Source organism: Sminthopsis crassicaudata, chromosome 5, assembly GCF_048593235.1.
Source record: "Sminthopsis crassicaudata isolate SCR6 chromosome 5, ASM4859323v1, whole genome shotgun sequence".
Classification (NCBI taxonomy): Eukaryota; Metazoa; Chordata; class Mammalia; order Dasyuromorphia; family Dasyuridae; genus Sminthopsis; species Sminthopsis crassicaudata.
In genome coordinates, this window is record NC_133621.1 from 226065216 (window position 1) to 226091920 (window position 26705).

The window sequence follows — 26705 nt, forward strand, 5'->3', positions numbered from 1 at the left end:
TTCTCTTATTTTACAGATGAGGAAACTGAGACAGAATTAAATGACTTGCCCAGAATCACATAGCTAATGAGTGTCTGAGGCTAGATTTGAACTCAGGCTCCAGACTGGGCCCTCTATCTAATGGAGTACAGGAGAAGAGAAGTGCCAACCCCCCCCCATTATATTAGAGTTCCAGGATTTTCCCCATACAGCCCACCAAATGTTGGGGAGCAGGGGTTTGACTCCAAATATATATTGGGGTTTCTGAGTGGTATTACAAGATGTATTAAAAGAATGTATAGCTTATTTAATATGTATGGGACTACCTGCCATCTTGGGATGGGGAGTGGAGGAAAGGAAGGGTAAAGTTGGAACAGAAGTTTTTGTAAGGGTCAGTGTTGGAAAATACCCAGGCATATGTTCTGTCAATAAAAAGCTATAATAAAAAAAAAATAAAAAATAAAAGAATGTATAGATTTAAACCATCTCCAAATCAAGAGGCAAAGATTTTTATTATGTTGCTGACAGGAGGCTAATTTTCAAAAGAAACTTTTAACAATTAACGAGAGGAAATACTATGAAGCCAAGGGATTCACAATTAACCTGGGGTAAGATGCTATTAAGATAGCATAAATTCCTAATGAACTAGCCCTGGTGATGCTTAGTAAGCAGGCTAAAAGGAGTTAAGGAAGAAGTAAGGTACCAATAGTTTTTGGTTTTTTTTTTTTAAAAGAGAAAAATAACCTCAGGGGTTGACATCATAACTTGGCCTTCTGATTGGATACAGTAACTATGGGTTCACGATACTTTTGTCAAGGCTAGAAATTTGACTGGGAGTTACAAGGTAATCCTGTCAATGCTATTCTCTACTTGCCTCAGGGCCCATTGTAACAAAGACTCCAATGCCCTTCTCTAGAGCCCACCTAGACACGGTTTCTAGCAGAGAAATGGCCTTTTGCTGGGGACTTATTCACACCCTATTCTAACAGTTGCCATACCTTGATGCCCTCTGAAGAACCCCCTAATAAAATTGAAATTGTTATAGGAAGAATAATATCTTCAGCATTAATTGAGGTTAATAGCTCATACATTAACTAAAGATTAAATCCTCTGAAATTACAATTTGCCCTGTGGGAAAGAGCAACAGATCAGAAGTGGGAGAAGGTGTATAGAAAGAGGGAGTAGGATCATCCCCCACAGACAAACCTCTTGGTTCCTAATTTACAATTTTGCTGCCTTTGAAGTGGTATTAGCCTGGTTTTGGATCTAAAATCTATGACTGCTTACTACCTGCACAACATGGACTTCAGTGGGTGGCTTAGACTAGATGGTTTCTGAGCTCACTTCCAGCTCTAGGTCTGGGATCCTATGGTATCTGTGCTATTAGGAATGCTCTTTGGATCATTCTAGTTCCTAAGATCTCTTTAAAACCTGCTTTTAACTTTTATTAATATGTTTGACCCCAGTCATTTCTCACTAAACTTTTCCTTCAACCCTCTAATGCCTTCAAAGTTAAGTAACTATCCACTTAATCCCTTGATCCTACAGGTCTGTCCCCTATTCTCCCAGGCTATAACTAAGTGGTAAAAAGCTCTTTGCTGGTTTTAGGTTAACCCAAGCTCACATTTATTCATTCCACACTCTCTCCAGGGACAGCTGAATGAGGACAAGCTGAAGTGCAAACTGAGATCCCTGGAAAACCAGCTGCACACCTGTACCCAGGTAATGAGCTTGAAGAACCTTTTAAGTACAGGTAAAAGAAGAAGCCTGCCTGTGTGCTCAGAGCTGTGTCCCAGAAGGGTCAATGTGATAGAAATACACCCATTCCAGCTGACCTACCTCTGTGATGGCATTTTTCTTCTGTAGTGTCCATCTCCTCCAGCTTCACTCTTTATTCCTTCTCTCTCTCTCTTTTTTTTTTTTTCAATGAATCTCATATTCACCATATTATGGACCCAAGAGAAATTTAAATCTAACTGGAAAGTGCAAAAAGAGGCACTTGGTAAACACAGATCCTAACTAGACAATTTTTATGCCCTGAGCCTTGACAAGGTAAGATTATATTGTTTGGGTCTTCTTAATGAAGTCTGACAAACTGATTTCTGGCTCACTAGGTTGATGTTACCAGCCCTAGCTCCTGGAAGGAAATAAAATATTGTTAATTCCTAATTAGTCACAGTTCAATGTATCTATGGCTAATCTTGCTTTCAACTCTTTTGTGACACAATCAACTCAGCATTAGTAACTCCTTGGCTGATGTAAAAGGGAAGGAGAATTTAAGTTTCCCTCATATACAACAAAGTACTTAAATCATCATATAACAAGCAAACTAGACAGGGGTGGTCAAACTCCATTCATACTAGTACCTGACAAGAGTCACATGGAGTAGACATAAGTGAGGTGAGGAAGGGGAGAAGGGGTAAGAAAGGAAAAAATAGACAACTCAGAGGTTCTTCCTGAGGGTTTTTTCACATGATTTCATCATTTGATCTGATATGCTATGTATTCTTAGATACACCCAGTTTTTAATGTACGTGCTCAAAGTTGAGGGGGGAAAGGACTTAAGATTATCTTGCATTTTAAATTATATATAACTATACTAACCAGTTAAGGCAGATAACAAAAAAACTGTCCTAAAAGCAATTCATCTTCTTTATTCATGGTGTATACTATGACTACTACATGTCAGTCATAGATTTGTAAGACTGATTTGACTCAAATTCCTTTTTTCTTATGCATATACTGAGATGTCAGATAGAAAAGGCCTCTCTGTCATTCACCATCTCTTAACCACTAAAGCAGGACTTTTTCCACCTGTGTCCCTTTTTTGCCTGAGAAATTTTTATGTGACCCCTGGTATATAGGTATATAAAAGAGGTATACAAATCAAGCATTTACCGATAAAAAAAAAATCATAAATAAATTGATTTTAAAACAATTTTTGTTTGTAAAAAAATAATTTTACCATTTATTAAAGATGAAAGCAAACTTGCATACTAATGAGATAGATGTGTTTGTTTATTTTTACATAAAGAATTAAGTCTTTGTGAAATATTTAGTATCTTTTACTGTTGCCAATTTTTTTTTGTCACCCCCACATTCAATTATATGAATCTATCTGGGATCATGATCTAAGTTTAAAAAACTTTAATCTAAAGTAGTCTTTCCCATCCTCACTCCAGTTTTCACCACCTGGGAGTGAAAAGTATCTCTCTCTATAGATAGATAGATAGATAGATAGATAGATAGATAGATAGATAGATAGATAAGATAGATATCTGACCAATGGCAATTTTGTTTCCCCCCTTGCAGAAATACTCCAAAGAGGGTGCAAAAAAGATCCTTCTGGAAATGGAGGACCAGAAGCAGACTTATGAGCAAAAGGCAAAAGAGACCCTGCAGAAACTGCTGGAGGAAAAAACAGCAGTGGAGCAGCAGCTAGAGAGCACTCAGGTATGGAGCAGGACTTGGTTTGAGGCACAGGACAGGAGGTGAGGCAACCATACTGAAGTATCATCCTTTCTGTCTTTGCATCCCCCCAGAGGTCCCTGGCCATGGCTGAGCTCAAGTGTGAGCAGTGGAGGGAACAGTATGAGACATTAAAGAGAGACTGGAGAGATCTAGGGGCCAAGCACAGTGAACTGGAGAGCCAGCTCTATGTTCTACAATCCAAATTGCAGGTACAGTCCAGGGATAGTAGGGGAAAGGATTTAGAGGAAAAGAGGAGGACCCAAGCCAGGGACCACAGATATGAACTAAGTGAATTTTGTTCTCAATCCCACAATTAGGTTCTTATGCTTTTCACTTAGCCCTTTATTTGACCAAAGAAGTTCAAAAATAAAACATGACTATAGGGAGAGAGCATTGGACGTGAATCCAGAAGATCTGAGTCTTGAGTCCCAGCTCTACCACTTACTAGCCTTTTCATCATCAGCAAATGAAACTCATAATTACCTTTTTCATAGGACTGGGAGGAAAAATTATAAAGCACTATATAAATATGAGATTCTGTTGTCATTTTCATAAGGATGTATGTGAACAGTTTTTTATTGCCAAGAAATGAGGTTATCAGAGAATGTGGAGCTGTGCAATGATCAGAGAGGGGATTCACTTGCCATCTGGTAGTTTCCTATTTTAACTAACTGAATGCAGACCTCAGTTGGCCTGTTCTTTCTAAATGTAAGTGTTGTGCCCTCTAAATTTCAGCATCCTGGAACAAAATCCCAGCCAACCTATCCTAGGTACAGCTTTAATGAAGGGAGTAAAACAACAACAGAATCACAGATCCTAGAAGTGTGTTCAAATAGCATTTTGTGTTTATACAACTTTTCCACAAATATTGTTTCAGTTATTGATATATTTCCTTTAAATTTTTCATTTATTTTATGTGCATGCCCTATCTCTCTGCCTACATAGTCTTTATCTTTAAGGACTAACAGCACCTCAAAGGCAAAGAAAAATATATTATCTCTTTTGTATTTCTCTCACTCTATCTCCCACAAAACCTAGTATAGACAGTACTATACACATAGTTCATACTCAACAAATGTTAACTCTATATAACCTTAAAATTGTGCTAATTTTTTTAAGGCAGAATAGTAGTAGTTGCAAAGTAAGAAAAACAAGGAATGTATTAATGTACTAATGTACTAATTCTCTTCAATGTGACATGGATTATTTTCCTAGCAATATAGGGAAATGTTTTACTCTTTCCCATAAACCTAGCTTTCTAAAACTTGGGCACAGCAAGTGAAAATTTGCTCTAAAGGGCCAAAATTTGGAGAGCAGCACTTATAATCCTACAGGAGGTAAAAATCACCCACTTTAGTACCAAGTTAGTAAATATATTTAGCCATTAGAGCTATACCCCACCTTTCTCACTCCCCATAGTCATAGGCCTATAGCTTTGCAGTGTGTTGAAGTCTGTCTCCTCCTCAGCATCCAGAATCTCTTTTCCAAAGACCCTTACGAGCTAAAATATAATATCTTTTCATTAGTCTCTCCAGACCACTTTCAAAATATTTTATCTTTGCTCTAGGTATAAGAATTGCTAATTTTGCTAAAACTTCTTCTATCTGTAAGAGTCTTTGATTATCTAGCATGAGAACAGGTTAAGGCAAAGCTTTTCATCTTCTCCCAGCACTGACCATCATCTCTGGGAGGGGGTCCCTCCTTATTGCAGGGAGCAGACAGCCGAGATTTTCAGCTAAATCAGGCCCTGCATCTTTTGGAGCGTGAACACCAAGACCTCCAGACGCAGATTGACAGACTGCAGGGGGACAAAGAACTGGGCTGTTCTAACATCAGTGACTTGCAAGGTACCATTCCAGTCTGGAGCTGAGAATCCTGACTATTTACCACTCATTAGTTTTGTGTACTTTGTGATAGGAGAGCAACATACTATAACATTTGAACTCTAACATTGGAAATTATACAAGCTGCATTGGAATCCTATCTCTGACATTTTAATATTGAACAGATCATTTCTCCAAGGTTCAGTTTTCCATGTGTACAGTTGGGATAATAATACCTATACTACCTACTTCAGAAAGTCATTGTGAATAGTTATGAGATTTATGTAAGATTATAAAGTTTGTAAAAATATATTATGTCATTTGACCCTCACAACAACTTTGTAAGGTAGATATTACAGTTATCATTATCCCCCATTTCACAGATAAAGAAACTGAGGCTCAGAGAGATCAAGTTAATGTAAGCAGAGTAACTATGTGTCAGAGGCAGGATTTGAACTCAGATCTTAAACTCATCATCTCCAGAACAGCACTCTATTCACTATATCACTGCTGCTATATAAATCTAAATTGTTATTGTTCCAGAATTTTATTAGGGAAAAACAGTGGGGCAGTTTCACTCTATTAAAGAATCGTGAAATCTTATCCTTCTTTTGCCTTCCCTCCCCCAAAGTTCTCACCTTCTCTCTCCTCACTCTTCGCCACCCATATCCCAGTCACCTTTTTGGATGCCCTGTTGTAGTTACTTACTTAACTTGTCATGACTTCCTATGACTACCTATATTCTTGGCATAAAAAGGAAAGAGTAAGACATGGAAGATAGAAGGGCCCTCAGTCTAGAAGAGATTTCTATACTGATGGAGAAGTTAAATAAAATTTCCATTAAAATCCTTGCCATGAAGTTTCAGAACCCACTCCAGCTATGCTATTAGTGATTTTATATATATATATATATATATATATATATATATATATATATATATAGTAATTCATCCAACTCACCCAGTGTGAAGCTGCTAAATTAAATAAAAAAAAAAAAACTAGCACTTTGAAAACCTTAAATTCTATATAAATGTTAGTTATTATTTATTAAATCTGAGTTATTCACATGTAAAATGTATGGGACTGCCTGTCATGGGGGGAGGGAGTAGAGGAGAAGGGGGATAATTTGGAAAAATGAATACAAGGTATAATATTATAAAAAATATATAATAAAAAAAATATTGATTATTTTTTAAAAAAAAATCTGAGTTATTCAGATTCTCTTATCCCTTATATTGTGATAAGAGAATGAGAAAGCCAGCATCTATTAAATTTAATTAGTGCAACACTCCAAACAGGAAAGATACTGTTGTAAATTCCCAATTCAATTCATCAGATATTTACTAAGTACCTAATACATGTACATGGTCCTCAACTTTGGGGAGATATTGGGGAAAAAAGGCCTTGGTCCCTGCTCACAAGAAAATTATACTCTAGCAAATCTAACTGAATGTATTGGCCCTGAAGATTTTTCTTTTTGCTTATGCTTTTCTACTTCCAGGTCAACTACAAAGGTCAGAAGAAGAAAAACTTGCCCTGAGGGCAACAATTGAGCACTTGCAGAGTAAGTCCTCCCTGATTCTCATTCTTGTACAAAATAATTTCCTTTAAAGAAAGGTTTCAACTGGTTTTCCTTGATGGAAACCCATGCAAGTTGGAGCAATTTGGAAAGCAGTCAAGAGCTTCCCACTTTAGGAGGGTAGGAGAGAGTTTGTAGCCTTAACAAAAAGGGAAACAAAAGAGAACTAGGAAAAAAGGAATGGCATGGGCGGGATCATGCTCAAGAGAAGTAGCTAGAAAATAGATTTTGTGCCTAGGCAGGTATTGGTAGACAGAAATAAGAAACCAGGGATGCAGGGGAATGACAACTGAATTGGAAGATTTACTATTGATAAGGCAGGGGCAGCCCTAAATAAGCAGAGGTTTATAGATTCCACCAATCTCAAGGTCCCAACTAAAATGAGATAGAATAAGAGATATCATCTAACAGAGGTCCTTAGTACAAAGCTTCTGTGGGTGGTAACTTCACCTGGGCTTTTGCAAAATTATGATTTATAATCAGCAAGTGTTTATTTTGTACACTATTTTATATGCCTGTATACTTGGGGCTGCATAAAAATTTCTCCAGCAAAAAGGAATCCTGAGTAGAAAAAAAAAAAAAAAAAAATTAAGAAGCTCCGTCTAGTCCAGCCTCCTAACTTTAAAGAGAAAAAAGTTGAGCTCAAGAATTAGGCCTTCTGTTATAACAGAAAGCTACCAGATCCTTCCCCTATAATTAATGGCACAGGTTTTCACAAGTGATGCATTTGAACTCTTTTTAAGTCTACTGCCCAAGCCCATTAGTAGAGAGCTGGCCTTTCTAGCCTCAATTCAAGTGCTATCTCTGACACCTACAAGTAGTTTCACTTCTAAGTATTCCAGGCAAACTGCAGAGAAGGCAAGTTTCTTCATCCCAGATTGAAGTTCTTCAGACCAAAGATATCATAGATCCAGTCCCTGTCCCTATCCCTCTTCTCTCCCATACTCTCTCTTTGTTGTGGTTCAGTCATTTTTCAGTTCTCTCTGACTCTTCATGATCCTATTTGAGATTTTCTTGGCATAGTAGTTTGCCATTTCCTTCTCCCACTTCATTTTACTGATGAGGAAAACTGAGACAAACAGGATTGTATGATTTATCCAGGATCATACAGCTAGTAAATGTCTGAGGCCAAATTTTAACTCAGGAAGATGAGTCAGGAACACTCCAGGCTTGGCACTCTATTCACCTCATTGCCTCACTTGCATTCTCCTGAAATCTCAGAGGAAAAAAAAACCAAACATTGAGTTCAGTTTTTTGCTTCTCCTGATAACTTTACATCTAGAGAGTACTTTTCTTAAAAAAAAAAAAAGAAAAGAAAAAAAAGTTTTTATTTCATTAAATATTTCCCAAGTTGTTCAGCCATTCCACAATTTATGGGCTTCCTCTCCATTTCCAATTCTTCATCATCACAAAAAGAGCTGTTATAAATATTTTCGTATAAATCTTTTTTCTCTTTTCTTTGGGATATAGACTTAGTAGAATGAGTCAAATGATATGCACAACTTTATAGCGCTTTTGGACACAATTCCAAATTGTTTTCCAGAATGCTTGTACTAGTTTACAACTCTACTAAGAGTGCATTAATATCTCAATTTCACCACATCCCCTTCAGCATTTTCTATTGTTATTCAATCTGACAGGTGTGAAGTAGTATCCAAATTGCTTTCATTTGGATTTCTTCTAATCAGATTTAGAGAATTTAATGTGACTATTGATAGCCTTAATTTCTTCTTCTGAAAAGTAACTTTTTTGTATCCTTTAACCACTTGTCAACTCAATAATGGCTCTCATTTTTATAAATTTGGCTCAATTCCTTATATATTTGAGAAATAAAGCCTTTATCAGAGAAATTTCCTGTTAAAAAAAAAAGTTTCTCCAGTTTCCTGGTTTCCTTCTAATTTTGGCTTCATTAGTTTTGTTTGTGTAAAAATTTTATATTTCATGTAATCAAAATTATCTATTCTTTGGTATTGAACTCTTCCCTTGTCCATAGATCTGATAGAGTTTTCCACACTCCCCTATGTTACCCTTTATGTCTAAATCATTTATTTTGACCTTATCTAGTATATGTGTGTGAATATTGGACTATATCTAGTTTCTGTAACTGCTTTCCAATTTTCCCAGTGATGAGTATTAAATGATGAGTAGTAAATTGAGGAGTAAATTGTGGTCTAAACAAAGATGGATCAGTTCCTTTTCTCTCTCTCCTTCCTTCCCCAAAGTAACCAATGGCGGGTTCGGCAGCAAAGGAATTTGCTACTTAATGCTGTATGGAAACATAGTCTTTATTGATTAGAATGGAAAGGTGGGCAAAATGGCTGCATGGTACAAGGCCATTTGCAAAGAGAAGATTCCCGTTCTCTCTCTTTTATGCAGTGATGTAGGGAGGTTCCTGAGAGTGATGTAAATTAAGATAAGGACTCTCTTGTTATCTTTTGGGGACAGAAGTCTCTTCCCAAAAGGGAATTTCCTGATGCCATTTGGTCTATCTGAGCAGATTAGAATGGGGGCTGTAAAACCCTGGGCATCTCAGATAGCCCAAACTAGTTTGGCCACATCTTATCAAAGGTCCAAGTCCCAAAAGAAGTTGTAGATCAAACAAGGAATACGAAAGGGGCTACCGCCCTCAACACCAGCAATTTTTGACAAATGATGAGCTTTTACCCCAAAAGCTAGAGTCTTTGGGTTTTTCAAATTCTAGATAACTGTGGTTATTTACTACTATGTATTATGTGCTTAATCTATTCCACCAGTCCACCACACTATTTCTTAGCCAGTACATGATTGTTTTAAAATCTGGAACTATTAGGCTATCTTCCTTCACATTTTTTTTCATTGATTCCCTTGACATTCTTAACTTTTTGTCCTTCCAGATGAATTTTGCTTTTCTAGCTCTATAAAATGATTCTTTGGTAATGTGATTGGTATTGTATTGAATAAGTAAATTAAGTAGGATTTTCATTTTTATTATGTTGGCTTGTCTACCTCTTAAGTAATTCATATTTCTATTATAGTTTAGATCTGTCTTTGTGTGAAAAATGTTTTGAAGTTGTATTTATATAATTGCAGGATTTGCTTTGATTCACAGGTATTTTATATTGTCTGCAGTTATTTTAAATGAAATTCATTTTTCTATTTTTTTCTGTTGGATTTTGTTGGTAGTGGTTCTTAGGGAGCTTGTTGATACTGTTTCTAAAGTAGGATTATTTAATAACTCTATTTCCTCTTCTATTTATCTGGAAAGTTAATGTTTTTGTAAATATTTATCTATTTTACTTAGTTTTACTGTCATGTAATTGGGCAAAATAACTCCTAATAACTGCTCAACTTTCATTTCCATTGGTGTTGTGTTTACCCTTTTCATTTTTTGATATTAGTAAATTGGTTTTCTTTTTTTCAGTCAAACTAACCAATGGTTTATCTATTTTATTGGTTTGTTGTTGTTTTTCCATAAAATTATATCCTAGTTTTATTAATCCAATAATTTGTTTTTTCTTTCAATTTTATTAATCTCTCTTTTGTTTTCAGGATTTATATTTTGGTTTTCAATTGGGTTTTTTTAATTTGTTCTTTTTCTATTATTTTTAGTTGCATACCCAATTCATTGATCTGTTCTTTTTCTTCTTTACTGAGGAATACATTTAGAAATATAAATTTTTCCCTAAGTATTATTTTTACTATATCCCACAAATTTTGGAATGTTGTCTGTCTCAACAAATTATTGATTGCTCCTACGATTTGTTCTTTGACCCATTCATTCTTTAGGATTGTTTAGTTTCCAATTAATTTTTAATCTATCTTTCAATGGCAATTTGTTAAATGTTAAGTTTTATTATTGTTATTAAAAAAAGTGTGTGAAAGGATGAAAAGGGTGTATATAATGGTTCTGCTTTTCTGCATTTGATTGTAAGGTTTTTATGCACTGATACACAATCAATTTTTTTTTTGTGAAGGTACCATGTACAATTGAGAAAAATGTATACCCCTTCTCTTCTCCAGAGGCCTGTAATATCTAATTTTCTAAAATTCAATTTATTTCCTTAACTTCTTTCTTATTTTATTTAGAATTCTCTTCTCCCCACTACTACAGTTTTACTATTTCCTCTTGTAATTAATTTTTCTTTTCCTTTAATAATGTGAATGCTATGCAATTTGGTGCATATTAGTTTAATATTGATATTACTTCACTGTCTATTGTTCCTTTTAGCAAGGCATAGTTTCCCTGCTTATTCCTTTTAATTTGGTCTGTTTTGCTTTTACTTTGACTGAGATCATGATCACCATACCTACCTTCTTACTTCAGCTGAAGAGTAATAGATTCTACTCCAGCCCTAACTCTGGGTGTGTCCCTCTGTTTCATTTTTATTTCTTGTAAACAGCAAATTGTTAAATTTTGGTTTCTAATACATTCTATCTGCTTCCATTTAATGGGTAAATTCATTCCAGTCACATTCATGGTTGGTTGATTATTAATTGTGCATTTTTCTCCATCTTCTGCTTATCCTCCTCTCTCTTTTTGTCCTATTTCTTCTCTAGAGTCTGTTTTGCTTCTGACCATTGCCTTCTTTTATCTGTCTTCCCTGTTATCACCTTTTTTTTTCTTTTATCACCTTTCCTTCTTTCTTCCCTGTTGGGTAAAATAGATTTCTCTTACTAGTTAATTAAATATATATATTTTCCCTTATGAAATACTTTTCTAAGGCTGTGGGTACAAGATGCCCCTGAGCAGCAATTGGAGAACATGTGTAAATCAGTACTCCTCTCCCATAACCATTTTTGATCCCATTTCCAATGAATCAAATAGAGATAGGGCTGACACAAGAAAAAATATAGGAGATATTTAGAGGCTTCCTTGAAAATAGAGGCAGAAGATTTACTCATCTATAAGAAATTATACAGGTGATATGTTCAGCTGAGGATGCGATGAAAAAAGATAAAAAAGAAAAAAAGATTTTAAAAAAGAAAAAAAAGTCAGGATGCTTAAAAGGAGCTTGATCAAATGCATCAAATGATCAAATGCAAAGAGATGTGCTATTAATTATAAACATTTTAGGAACAGGACCTTATAGTTTTCTGCAAGGCCAGAAGACCAAATCTGGACGATTACTTTCTCATTCATAAAGAGAAGAGGTTGGACTAGATGACTTCTAGCATCATCTAGAGATCTCATTTAGAAATAAAAGAACTTTATTCATGACAAAGGAAGATGCCTGAATGAAACTCAGTGGGGCAAGTACACTCAGTGTAGGAAAGATCAGAGCATCCTGATTTTTTTTACAGGTCTTCTCCAGAGCCAATCCACCCAGCTTCACACCCAAGAGGAACTTATTCCAAAGAAAGGTCAGCCAATTTATTACACCCAAGTCTAAGACTTCTGCACTTGTCTTGTTTGCTTAGAGGCTGAGGGCTGGACTAGAAGACTACTTAAGGTCCCTACCCACCCCTGGGATTAAATTATTCTAAACAAACAGAATTTCCAAATTACTCTTGTGCATCAGTGGGCTAGTTTGCTCTTCAGGAAGTCTTTTGTTGCTAAATGAGAATGTGAAATGATATATCTGTTCTCTGTAAAAAAACAAACAAAAAAAAAAAAAACCAAACCTTGTATCTGTGATGGTGAATATGCAAAATAAATTTATTTTGAACTCAGGATTCCTATGTCAATTCTTACTCCCTTGACCAAAGTTGTGATTGTGATTCCTTAAACCACTTCCACAATGCTGCCTCTCTGCTCCCATACCACCAAGCAACACCAGGAAAACCTCCACGGCAACCCTCCCTTTATCTTAAAGGATTTGCTAATATTTGCTTCCCAGGAATACCTAAAATATTCCTAGAGATCGGCAACAGAATCTTCATGGACCAACCCGTGTACTCTGTTGCCTATTACTACTTAAATGGAAAGTGAAGTATGTGTTCTTTGGCAAAGATAAAAAAAGAAAGGAGTGGAAATCAATTACTGGGTCTCACAGCCAGATATTCAAGATGGTGTGATACAGTAGAGAGCAAATTGTCTTCAGTCATGAAGATCTTGCTTCAAGTTCTGACTCTCACACATCCTAACTTGTGTGATCCTATGCAAATCATTTAACTTTTCTCTCAATGCTCTAAGCTACTTTAAGACTCTATGTTTGCAGAGAAAGTACCCAACTGCATTGGTAGAGGGAGTCTCTAGATCAAGAAAATCACAGGACCTTTCTCTAAATCCATATGGCACTAACTTTTTTCCAGTTGCTGTCATATCTCAGTGACATAAAAAGTTAAATGACCTCCATAAAGGCAGACAGCTAGGAAGTACAGCTATTTTATCACCTTCAGAAGTAACAAGGATTATGATGCCATTTTACAAATTAGGAAACTGAGGAAAAGAATAACTTGTTTCTAATCAAGCGATTATTGGTGGCAAAGCCTATACATAAGAAATCAACCAGACACCGAAACTTCTTTCTACTATGTTATGCTGCAACCTTGAGAGTTTTTTGTTTGTTTGTTTGTTTTTTAATTAACTAAAGAGAAAGCAGAGAAATGTTAGAATAACTATCTTTCTATATGTGGAGATTTGTTTTGAAAACCATGAGAGTCAGAAGGAGAAAAGTCTTTATAAATTATCTTGGCTATCTCATGAGAAAACACAAGCCCAAGGAGCACAAATGACTTGGCAGCTAGTTATTGCCTCTTAGAGGTAACCAGCTATTTGCCATCACTGCTAAAGTTAGAACAAAAAGGAATGGATTCAAGCAAAAGCATCAAAACTCCAGCTAGACACCAAATGGGATCATAAACAATGTGGAGTCTCCTTTGTAGAATACCTTTGAATATAGAAGTGTCTATTAGATGAATCCTCATGAGAACAAGCCACAAAGTTTGTGGCTCTTCTCACACCCAAATCAGTCCTCTCCCTTCTCTAAAGCATGAACTGCATGTTTATAGATAGTCTGGCTGATTTTTTAGGTCAGACTTGTCCTACTTGGAATTCAACCCCCACTCATCTGGAAGAGAAATCCAAGGGTTCAGGGGAGGAGAGAGAAAAGAATCTCAGGGACCAGTTGCAAGAGAAGACTTTGCAGCTCCAAGCCAAAGAGGAAGAGGTGAGAAGAGGGTTCCAATTGTGTGGGAGGAGATTCAGCTAATTCTGTAACAATGTAAGCTAAGACAAAAGAACAATTCTCATACTCAGATATTATACACTCATCTTCCCAAAGGTGGTCATTTAAAACATATTTTGCTTGGATTATGAACATCTTCACATTTTCCTGAATCAAACCCTTGTCAGGATATAAGACACATTGCTCAGACTTTTCTCAACGATAACTTTTGGCTTTTGACAGCACAATTCAGAAATAGGTTAACTTCAAAAGGTTTTGCAATTGTCAATGCTGAAAAATTACCCATGCATATATTTTGTAAATAAAAAGCTATAATAAAAAAAAGAGAGAAAAATACATGCCTTAATCTAATAAAAGTCTCTATATTCTATGGGTGGTTCTTTAATTTCTAATAAAAACAAAGACTGCTAAATCATACATAATGATCCTTGCAGGCCTCATCTTGATTTAGTTAGTTTTTCTTTTTTTAATATAATGTTACCCGCGTTATATTGTATTTTTATTTATTTTGTTAATAAATTTGGACACCTTTGCTTTAAGTCACTGAATGCCTCACATTTGCATAGTAACAGTTTTCCAAGAAGCTTCGAGATCCATTAAGAGGCAGTTATGGTGTCCTGGAAAGAATATGGTTAGTTTTACTCTGACCCTTGCTAACAGTGTGATCATGGTAAGTTATTTTAATGAGGGCTACTTTTCTCAGATGTTTGAAATGATGCTGATAATATTCCTTGCCCTAACCACCTTCCAGTGAGTAAAACACTTTATAAATCATAAGTCTCTATATAAATTAGTTATTGATTTTAATTTTCTTTTTGATTCTCATAACTTTGTGAGGTAAGCATTATCCTCATTTTACCAATGAAAAACAAGGTCAATAAGATTAAGCAACTTCCCCCAGTTGAAAATAAGCTCCTTAAGAGCAGAAACTGGCATTTGTTTTGTTTTTGCATCCCAACACCAGGCAACCTGGCAGTATGTACTTGGAGCCAAGAAGACCTGAGTTCAAGTCCTGCCCCTCTGATGCAGACTGGCTGAATGACCACAGACAGGTCATTTAACTTGATATTGTAATATCAATATATAATCAATGTGATGCAATCTGTATTACAAAAATTCATCACTAGGAAGTCCCTATAGTAATGAAATTGCAGATTCTGGTCCTATCTATATCCTTTAATCATACTACACAGCAAGCATCAAATAAGTTCTTGCTAAATTGAATCAAAGGTCACATAGGTACTCTGTGGCAAAGCTGGGACATAAACCTCTATATTAGAATCCCAAGTCCAGTTTTCTTTCCCTATGCTGCAATGCCATGGTGTGTTTCTCACATATGTATATGTGTATACACACACATACACACACACACCCCTCACAACTAGAGAAAATAATAAATCTTAAAAGTAATGTCTAAAGCACAGGTCTTAAGTCTCCATGTCCTTCTTATTATTATCAGACTCACATTGTAGACAGATCCTTTTTTTTAAGTCATGAAATAGGAAAACTAGAAATGCTTAGAAAGACTGTGAATTTCATATGGGAGGATGGCAAAGGAAGTAACAATGACTGTGGTCATATTATTACCTTCAGTGTGGAGAGTTACATTTGGAACTGGACAGCCTAAGTGATGAGTACCTTTCCTGCCAGCGGAAGCTCCAGCAATGTCGGGAGGAGCTGAACCGGGGACAACAGCCACCCCACAGAGTAAGCCTAAGACCTCCTCTCCCACTGACCCTCCAGCCCCAGTATGCCTGCTGTAACCCCTTGCAGATAGAACTTAGCAGCCCATACTATCTAACTACTTTGCCCCACTATCTCTACCACATGCTACATAAAGAGTGAGGCTGGCCCAGGTACAAAGAGATTAAAAGAATTAGTTAATAAATTAAGTTTAAAATCTCACTGACTAGTCCTTTCTGTTTCTTCTGCATTTAAATTTCTTGAGACGCCAAAACTAGAAGAAAAGATTACAGTCATGAAAGCCATCATATCTCCTTGCTTTGAAGTTATAACCCGAGTTCTAGTTCTACCACTAATACACAGTGGCTGTGTGACTGTCAGCAAGTTGCTAAATGCCTCAGTGTTCTAAGTAACACTCTTCGGATTCCAAAATGCATTGAAGGGGCCAAGCTGCATTAGTCAAAGGAGTTTCTTCACTCACGAATTGCCTCTACCAATAAGATCACAGGTTCAGTCTCTATCCACAAGTGGCATAAATTCATATTCTGAGACCAATTATATGAGAAGTTGTAGAGGGCCAGAACTTAGTATACTTGAAACAAGGATACTTACAACAGGGTGTTTATTGATGAGACAATGGTTCTCTAGTTCACATATACTTAGTACTTGGTGTGATGTAATGGTTCTACAGTTGGCACATGCTCAGTGTGCTGTAGTGATGTAATTGTACTAAGGTATTTACGGACTGAGAGGACTAGAAATAAGCAGATAGGAGAGAGACTCCGGTGAGAGTGTACTTGAGCTGGATCTCAGAGTCTGCTTATTTCAAGTCCTCTCAGCCCTTATATACCTTAGTACAATTACATCACTACAGCACACTGAGCATGTGCCAACTGTAGAACCATTACATCACACTAAGTATATGAGAACTAGAAATCCATCATCTCATCAATCGCACTGAGTTAACACCCTGCTGTAAGTATCTTTGCTTCAAGTATACTTTTCTCAGAGTTCCCCAATATCTTCGGTCCTCTACAGAAGTGGGAACCAGAAGGAGATGGAAATGAAGAGAAGCAAGAAAAAGTGGGAAATGTGAATGAGGACAAAATAAATTCTACTGGTCTATTTTTTGTAAAATGTTGCATAGCTGTAATGAGATAAATCACATGATAATGAGATAAATCTATCAACTGAGCCCAGCTCTGCTCCTGCCCAGGCCTGTGGGCTGGTGGCCATCTGCAAGACTTTATTTTTTAAATGCAAGCCAGACTGCAATGTGTTGGGCAACAGGATGGGGCCAAGACTGCCTTGTGCCAAAGGAGAGGAAGATCCAAGGTCCAGCTAATTTATCTCTTTTCCTCATTTCAGAGACAATGTGGTTGTTGGCTCCCTGTGTTAACAGCAATGATTGCTATAGCACTAGCAGCATTTCTGATCAACATAGACACCCCAGTGGTTTGAGTGACCTGCAACATCTGGAAAGGAGAAATGTCTTGAGATGAGAGACAGTGAAGCAGCAGAAGATTCAAAGAGGTTTTTTTGGTTTGTTTGTTTGTTTTGTTTTTTTAAATTTTGTTCCTTTTCATGCTGCTGAGGGGAAGATCCTGATCTGTTTTACTTTGGGGGCTAATTGTGAGATATGTCAATAAATCCAACCAGATTGTATATTCTTAGGTTTGGGGTGTCTGATATATACTGCTGACTCTCAGATGACATTCAACTAGTTACTTCACTAGATGTGGTCAGACCACATCTGTGATATTGTCTTCATGACTGAGAACCACATTTTAAGGATATTGATGAGCTGGAAAGTATCCAAAGGATACTTGGTGAAGGTCCTTAGGTTCATACCAAATAAGAATTAATTAAAAGAACTGGAGATATTTACTCTAAATAAGAAAATACCCCCTCCTCCACCAAAAAAAAGAAAATTAAAAAAAAAAAAAAAAGAAGAAGAAAATACTGGCGTGATGAGAGGGGAGGGAAGAAAAGAAGGAAAGGGAAAGGTGAGTGTGTGTAGACATTATAGTTGTTCCATAGTAAAAAAAAAAAAAAAAAAAAAATTTAGATTAAGGGGAGCTAGGTGGCACAGTGGATAGAGCACCAGCCCTGAAGTCAGGAAGACCTGAGTTCAAATCCAACCTGATACACTTAACACTTATGGGTAAGTCATTTAACCCCAATTGCCTCAGCAAAAAAAAAAAAAAAGATTAGATTTATTCCATTTTGCCCCAAAGGTTACACCAAAAAGCAAACAATAGATGAAATTTGTAACTTGTTAATTTGTCATGTTACTATAAAAAAGAGCAAAATATTTTGGGTCAAAAATTGTTCTCCCCACAATCTCATTATCCCTACCGTCTTTCTATTGGACAAGAAACAAGCTACCAAAGAAAAGACTTAGTGCCCACCATCATCACCTGGCCCCCTTGAAATGTCTATACTTCATAATTATAACACTACATTTTCCTTCACAACTACTTTGTGAGACAGGAAGCACAAGTATTATTACTCCCATTTTACACATAAGGACTAATATTTTGAAATAATTTGCCTATGATCCCACAGCTAATCATCACCATTTACTGAGTGACTACCAAGTGAAAGTGGGTAGGAATCACAATACCACTGAAGGCAATGTGACAACCTCAGTAGAAATGGTAAGATCAGTAAAGTCACCCTGAGCCTCACATTGGGCCCTGAGGTCCTCCCCCCACATGTCCAGTATGTCTCTCAAGGCTGGGTATAAACTCTCTGGGACGCTGAAAGAATAGAGCTGAATCCGAGGAAGGCCCATGAGCCAACAGCATGAAGTCTGAGCAGTAAACACATGCAGTGGGATCAGGGCCAGGCAGTTGCTGTCCCCTTGGGCTGGATGGAAAAAATAGGGAACAGGATAGCCTAGGAGAATCCCAAATACTGTGCAAAGATTCCAGCCATCCGAAGAGAGTTCACTTCGAGAGATGGGCAAGAGGGTCCCGTCCAGACTCTGTAAGTGGGTCAAGATCTCAACCAAGTGATCCTTCAAATCTCCAAGCTCATCAAGCAGGCAGAGGGCAGGGTGAGATCTAAAACTTGAGATATCCATGAAGGTCATAGGGCTGAGCAGCACGTGCTGTATATGCTGACATACTTGCCTAGGATTAACAATCAGGATGTTTCCCGCCAGCTCCAGAATGTGCAGTGTCTGCGGTAAGAGGCCCAGTGTCTGTAGCTCTCCCACGTATCTCTGAATCTGGTCGGCCCCTGCGGCATTGCAATCATATAGTACTGCTGGCTTCAGTCCCCCAGCCACAGCTCTGACCTCTCCAGCTAGGTGTAGGCAGACAGTTCGGGGTGGACCTCTTTTTTTCCCCACACCCAGGGTCTTCTGAGCTACTGCCACCAAAGCTTGAGGGTTCAGTGCTGACATCAGGGCTGTGGACAAAATCTAAAATGATGACATAATTTCCCTGGGCCAAGCTCTAACGATTCAAATTGTCTGCTTTGGGCACTGGAGGAAGGACCTGAAAACAAATGAACAGAAGATAGTTATGGAAAACCAATGACACACTTGAGCACTGTTCTAACAGCCTTCTCATTGGCTTAACATTATTTTGATAGCAATATAGAAGACGTAATTAAGAAAGTGAAAATATCGGCAGAAAAACTTATTAAGGAGGATATTGCAGTTGTCTAGGCCATATGGGTAGAGAAAAACAGATACTAGATATGCTGTGGAAGTAATGACAAGATTAGGCAACTAATTGAGTAGCTCCAAAGGGGGAAAGAGTTGCCCTTGTTGGAAACCAAGATGTCAAGAAAAGAGGGGTGGATTTAAGGAAAAAAATAAATAGGCAAAAGACCTAGGTAATAGAGCTACATCCTAGGTAAACAGTGACTGGGGGAATGGAGCTTAGAAAAGAAAATGGGACTGGATGTGTGTATGTTATTTTTCTCTACATTTAAGTGATAACTAGACTTAAAATTGCTGATAAAACCTCTGAGAAAAACTGTAAAAAGAAGGACCATAAAAAGAAGGACCAAAATGGAGCCCTGAGATACATCTGCTCTTAGGAGGCAGAACGCAGATAAAGACAAAACAAAGGAGACTGAAATGGATTTTGACAGATAAAGGAGAACAAGGAAAGAAGTGTGCACTAAAAACCCAGATAAGAGAGAGTACACAGGAAGACTGAGCTAAAAGTCCCAATGTTAGAGGGCTAGAAGGATTCGGCTTTTATCTAATTTTCACATCTATTTCTTTTCCTGGGTCTGCTCCCTTCACTTTGCATAGGTTCATGTAAGTCTTTCCAGGGGTTTTCTGAACAATCTGAAGCATCACAATTAACCCTTTACTTTTACCATGATTCTTAAAAATATACACACATATGTGTGCGTGTATATAAGTGTGTATGCATATATGCATGTGTGTGTGTGTATTTGTGTACACTGGCCTGGGGTTTCATTGCCAACATTCCTCATTAGTTAGTTGATTTTTCTCAGGTAATGTACATTGGCCACTTCTCTGTAATTTACAATTTTAGAGAATGGCCTGGGGAAACTGAGAAGTAACAGACCAGAGGTCATGACTAGTGACTCATTGTCAAAGAAGGGACTCCTTTGTCCCAGGTCTTCTAAACTAACAAAACCTGCTCTCTACTCATTATACCCAAATTCCCCTCTCCCAGGTCAAAATTCAGGTTTCAACCAGGTATCAGGAGATAATCTGATTAAATTTATTCATTGGAAACTATGAATAGGGGACAGCTAGGTACTGCAGTGGATACAGGCAGAGCCTGGAGTCAGAGACTCACTTTCCTATGTTCAAATACAGCCTCAGATTTTTATTAGCTGGATGAAGCTGGGCAAGTCACTTAAGCCCATATGCCTCAGTTTCCTCATCTGTAAAGTGGGTTGGAGAAGGAAATGGCAAATCATTAGTGCCTTTGGAAAGAAAACCCCAAATGGGGTCATCAAAGGTCAGACACGACTGAAAAATGACTGAACAACATCAGATTTGGATTATGGACATGCAAACAGGAAGACTCATGTTCCTAGACATTATCTATTTCCTGTGTGACCCTGGCTAAGTCATGTAACTGCTTGCTTCAGTTTCCTCATCTGTTAAATGGGCTAGAGAAGGAAACGGCAAACCACCCTAGAATCTTTGCCAAAAAAACGCCAAATGGGGTCACGAAAAACGACTGAAAATTATGAATAGTTAGAGTCCAGTCTAATTTACAGAGTACTGGAATTGCAGAAGGCTATTCTCCTAAAACCTCTAAGCCCGTGATCACTGTAACCGTCCTCCTCCCTCACCCTTAGCTTCCCGGGTCAAGCCCCGCTTCCAGGCTGGGCCGTACTCCACCGGACTCAAGCCGGGCCGGAGCCCTGCAGCGCGCATGCGCACAAAAACCAACGCTCGGGGCCGAACGGGCTATCCGCTTCTCCTCCCGCACCCTTCCCCCACTTTCCCGGCTCACACACCTGGTACCGGAGCATCAAGCTCAGCTCACCGGAAGCACTAGCGGCCTCGTGATCCCGCCCCTTCCTCCCCATCCAGGGCCCCGCCCCCACCTCCGCGTAGTCCTGCCCCCTGCTACTCCTTCGGCCTTTAAAATGCGGTACAGACCTTTCAACTTGCCCCCGGTTTTTCCTCCAAGTGAAAATTATTAAAGCAAAACATTGAGGAAATGAAGCTTATTTTTATTAAGTTCCTGTAGAATTAGAGGCTTCCCCCCTCTTTTTTCTGAAAGGTGTGATTACCGTGGTACAAAATGGATATATAATAATTTAATATTTATAAGACGCTTTGCGAACTTACAAAAAGGCTATTTTCATTATTTTTATTTTTATTCCAGAAGCTTTTATTTCTCCATTTTATGAAAGATTAAGGAGGAAATTTGCCTTAGACTGGCAATGATTGCTTCAAGAAAACCAATCAACAAGTTTTATTAGGCACTAAATAATAACTAATGCATTTAAAATTTTTTTCTGAGTTAAAATTTTATTATTTATTTTTAACATTCATCTAAAACATTTTTTATATTCCAAATGCTTTCCCTTCTTCATCCACTGAGAAAACAAGTAATATAATATTATTTTAACATGTAAAGTCATGCAAAATATTTTTCCATATAAAATGGGTAACATATAGCACTTACCTTGTACTAGGCACTGTGCTAAGTACTTTACAATACTATCTCATTTGATAATCACAATAACCCTAAGAGGTAAATGCTATTATTCCCATTTTATAGAAGAGTAATCTGAAATAGGTAAAGTGACTTGTCCAGGGACATACAGCTAGTCAGAATCTAAGACTGGATTTGAACTCACATCTTCCTGACTACAGGCCAGACAATGTATCCACTGTACCCCTTAGCTGCCTTAATACTTACAAGAAAGGTGGATAAGTTACTTGGATATCCCTGAAAAGAACACTCGATGTCTCTCTTAAGAACTTTAGAATTGATTGCATGCTTTGGGAGACAAGCACAGGACTGCCTAGGTGTCCTGAAAGGGCTGTAATCAGTAAGCAAAGCAGAATTGAATTAGCTCAGAAGAAACAAAGTTAAAGAATCCACTCCAAATGTTCATTGGGACTTTTTGTGTTGGGCCTGTGGCAGAGCTCACATTGGTCTGTTTCAACTATAGTTAGATACATTGTAACTCAATTCTAACATGATGATATTTTGCTCCTCTTGGAGAACAATGGTTAATCAACAAAACAAAAAAAGGTAAAAGAGTCCCTATTTTCAAGAACCTCTCAGTTTAATGGGAGACACAACATGTAAACAGTGTTGAACAAAATAGAGATGGAATAAATAGGACTTAGGATAATTAACAAAAAAAGAAATTAGAATTAAAGGATATCAGGAAAGATTTCCTGTAAAAGGTAGGATTTTAGTTAAGACTTATGGGAAGGCAGGAGGCTGAGATGAGAAAGAGAGTTCCAGGCATAAAACACAGCCAGGAAAAAATGGCCAGAGAAACAGTGAGGAAGCCAATGTGACTAGACTGAAAAGGAGGGTGAGGGTCCTCCCTTTTACAGAATGCTCAAGAAGTTCTCTTTAGGCATGATATGCCTCCTTATTGAGTTGCAAATTTTTGTCCAGTCTGACCTTGGCTTTCAATGCCAAACTCTAACAAAGATGCTGCTAGGATGCTGATGGAAAGATGGGAATTCCTTCAGACCTCTAAAGTTCACGAAGTTCTCTCTGACCAAGAATGTGGAAGGAATGGAGGAAGAAGGTTAAGACTAAAGCCTGAGATGTTTTCCTCCTCACCCCCCAAAATAAATTTCTTCCTAGAAGTGGCACTTTCACATCTCTACTTTTTGTTGTATGTCAAATTTCCCTCTGTCTAATTGATATTTTACATTCATATAAATTTATATTTTATAGAAGACTCTCCTAAAGTGTGATAAAAAAAAATTCCTTAACCAAATTGAACTCTCCCCATGCAACATCACTTTCTACTCATATAATTACTGAAAACATCTAAATTAGTTAAAGCCTTTGCACACTTAGTTGGAATGCCTTTGGTTGCTCTGATTCAATCAAGCTGAATTCCCACCTGTCACATGTATGCTATTTTATTATTTGGGTTAAGTAGGATGGGGTAATTTTACTGCTTAACTCTAACAACCCTCTACTCTTAGATATATTCAAAATGGTGGAGAATACAAAGGAGCTAAAAAAGCCTCCTGCCAATGAGGAACTTGTTGCTGGAAGGGGATTAAAATGTTTGTTTAAACTTACAAGTTAATGATGTTGTGAGCTAGAGGCTATCAACCCCTGACTGTCCCAGTGGTACTGAGATGCAGCTATTTCTACTGACTCAGTAGCATATCAAGAAGTGTCTTTGAAAAGAAAAGCAACAAGGATTTCTTTTAAAACCTCACTATAATCTATGATCTATTTCAATTAAGCACCTACTATGAACAAGACACTGTGATAGCAGCTGGCAATACAAAAGGAAGATTTCAGGTTTACATTCTACTAAGGCATACAAAGTATAGTTACTAGATATGTAAATAAACACAAAGCAATTTGAAGAAGAAGAGAGCTTTAAAAAGTAGAGCCTGACAGAGGATGTGGTTAGTAAGTTGGTTTTTGAAAGAAACAGAGGATTCTAAGAGGCAGAAGTGAAAAGGAGGTGTTTTCTAAACATAGATAAAGTATGCAAAGACACTGAATCAGGAAATGAGCTACTACTAACTTTAGCACTTTACTCTATGAACAGTTTGGCTGCTGAAAGGGGTAGAAAAAGAATTTTGGTACACAGAAAAATGATGAAAAAAGAGCTTGTCACTGTTTTCTTACTACGCCTGAGTCAGGCCAATACCTCAGTAGTTAATGCTGAAACAAAATAAGTCACTCAGCAGTTTAAAAAAAAAAAAAAAAAAAAAGGAGATTTGCTGTTAGGTCTCAGTTTAAGTTCCAATAATGTGAAATTTGATTTAGTATAGATTTATAAGAAGATATCAGATTGCATTTAATACAGCCAAAATTAAATTAATGTGAAGCATGCAAGCCAATCAAGATTTTAACATGCTATGTTGAAGGTCTGCACTTGTTTATTGTGTGTGTATATGTGATGTGCTGCTGCATAGAATATTACCAACAGTTGTATCATGTCTTTTAAGAGCCTGATAGAATACTAAAAACTAGAACTATCCACAAATGTTAAAAGCAGAGTAATAGGCTAAGAAAGTGAGCAGAAAACAAAAAAGTTTCTGACCATTGAAATTTTTATGGTGACAAGGAAGATCAAAACACACTTTTATCTTTTATCTTCCAAGGCCTGACCCCAATTCTTATATCTGTCTGTGAGAATTATAGAGCTAAGCACCCCAGAATTGAGGCTTTTGGATTGTATCACTAGAGAAGACTTTTGAGATTCCATTAGACAATAAGGAGATAATTTAAAGAATTTAATTAAACCATATACTGAAAATTAAATACTCAGATTGAAACTTAAATACTTTGACCATCTAATGAGAACTCAGGACTCATTGGAAAAGATCCTGATTTGGGTAAATATTGAAAGCAAAGGGAAAAGGAAACTGCAGAGGATAAGATGGATGGATAGTGTCATGGAAGGAACAAACATGAGTTTGGACAGACTTCAGGGGATGGAATAGGATAGAAGGGCCTGGTACATGGGGTCACAAGAATCAAAGATGACTAAATAAGTGAATAACAATAAAAACAAAATGAACAAAAGCAAGAATATTTAAGGTAGAAACAATACCACTACAAAAAATATTACATTAGAATAAAAATCTGTTGTAATTGAAAAATATGAATATGGTCACAGTATCTCTGTGGGTTTCTAAGTGACAAAGTAAATAGAACACTGAGCCTGGAGTCCAGAAGGTCTGAGTTCAAATGGGACCTCACATACTAATTAGCTGTGTGTTATTGGCCAAGTCCCTTAGTCTCTACTTACCTTTATTTATACAGCTTTAATATTAGCACCTACCTCGAAATGATAGTAAGGATCTAATGAAGTATTTTATAAAGTTGTTAGCACAGTGCCTGGCACATAGTAGCTGTTAAATAAATGCTAGTTGCTTTCTTTATTATTGTTGTTATTATTAACTCTAAAGTAGGATGAAATGTCAGAGAATCTGAATCTAGGTTACAGATATTATAAGACACACATGAAATAAAAGAAAAACACAAAGTTGTATCTATTTAACAACTACAAGGAATGGACATGTTACAGTAACAGAAATGACCAATCTTTTAACTGTCTAAGTTGATGGCAATTCAATATGCATTATGCTTAGCAGAATATTCTGATAGGCAGCCATTTGTAAAAGTGTTTCACATTTATTTAAAGCTGTGAAAGGAACTGGAAATGAAATAGATAGTGAAGAAATTTTACTACAAGTGTTAGTTTAAAAATTTAGAAATTTTGGGCCTGACCTCTGAATCAGCAGTAGTACTGGTGACTTCCAGACCTATCAACTCAGAGACATCAAAGAAGACCTGGAAGGTCAGAAGAAAAGGTCTGTGGAACCTGAGCAGAACCCTAAAAAGGGTTCCTAGAAGCCTGTCCCAGCACAGGCCCAGCCCCAGCCCTGACCCTAGCTCTAACTCCAGCTCCCACCTGGAGTCATGGGCAAGACTTCTGAATCAGCAGCAGTGCTAGAGCTTTCTGGACCTCTTAGCCCAGAGACACTAAGAAGGACACAGAAGATCAGTGGAGAAAGTCTGTGGCCACAGGATGAGAATCTGGTGTGCAGTCCCAGTGCAGACTGAGTTAGCAGAACCCCAATCTCAACCAGCATACTAGATCTTACAGCTATAATTGGGTGAAGATACACTAACAACTCCAGCATAGAAAAGAGTGCTTGTCCATTCTCCAGTTGATAAATGGTCAAAGGATATGAACAAACAATTTTCAAATGAAGAAATTGAAACTATTTCTAGTCATATGAAAAGATGCTCCAAATCATTAATAATCAGAGAAATGCAAATTAAGGCAACTCAGAGATACCACTACACACCTGTCAGATTGGCTAGAATGGCAGGGAAAGATAATGGAGAATGCTGGAGGGGCTGTGGAAAAACTGGGACAATGAGACATTGTTGGTGGAATTGTGAATACATCCAGCCATTCTGGAGAGCAGTTGGGAACTATGTTCAAAAAGTTATCACTGTGCATACCCTTTGATCCAGCAGTGTTACTACTGGGCTTATATCCCAAAGAAATCTTAAAGAAGGGAAAGGGGCCTGTATGTGCAAGAATGTTTGTGGCAGCCCTCTTTGTAGTGACCAGAAACTGGAAACTGAGTGGATGCCCATCAATTGGAGAATGGCTGAATAAATTGTGGTATATGAATGTTATGGAATATTATTGTTCCTGTAAGAAATGACCAACAGAATGAATATAGAGAGGCTTGAAGAGACTTACATGAGCTGATGCTGAGTGAAATGAGCAGGACCAGGAGATCATTATATACTTCAACAACAATACTATATGATGATCAATTCTGATGGATGTGGCCATCTTCAACAATGAGATGAACCAAATCAGTTCCAATAGAGCAGTAATGAACTGAACCAG

The 26705-nt window shown here is 37.3% G+C and overlaps 2 protein-coding genes across 5 annotated transcripts in view; one reads left to right on the forward strand and one right to left on the reverse strand.

Annotated features, from left to right (window-relative positions):
- Positions 1–19150, forward strand: part of TRAF3IP3 (TRAF3 interacting protein 3) — a 38228-nt gene extending 19078 nt beyond the window's left edge. For 2 of the 4 annotated variants that reach the window (XM_074270170.1, XM_074270169.1), the window contains 9 exons: positions 1630–1701; positions 3292–3432; positions 3522–3659; positions 5162–5297; positions 6775–6837; positions 12133–12192; positions 13804–13940; positions 15552–15665; positions 17010–19150. In XM_074270170.1, the coding sequence (XP_074126271.1) occupies positions 1630–1701; positions 3292–3432; positions 3522–3659; positions 5162–5297; positions 6775–6837; positions 12133–12192; positions 13804–13940; positions 15552–15665; positions 17010–17102 (954 nt within the window). In that variant the 3' untranslated portion in view covers positions 17103–19150. The remainder of the gene's footprint in view (positions 1–1629; positions 1702–3291; positions 3433–3521; positions 3660–5161; positions 5298–6774; positions 6838–12132; positions 12193–13803; positions 13941–15551; positions 15666–17009) is intronic. The other 2 variants (XM_074270171.1, XM_074270172.1) reach the window with 2 other exon arrangements.
- Positions 17825–19053, reverse strand: C5H1orf74 (chromosome 5 C1orf74 homolog). Its single transcript, XM_074270173.1, has one exon. The coding sequence runs from the start codon at positions 19051–19053 to the stop codon at positions 18259–18261; it is 795 nt and encodes a 264-aa protein (XP_074126274.1). The 3' UTR covers positions 17825–18258.
- Positions 19151–26705: the final 7555 nt, after the last annotated feature.

Excerpts from the sequence above, each read along its gene's own strand:
- C5H1orf74 (XM_074270173.1), bottom strand. The coding sequence starts at position 19,053 with ATGTCAGCACTGAACCCTCAAGCTTTGGTGGCAGTAGCTCAGAAGACC.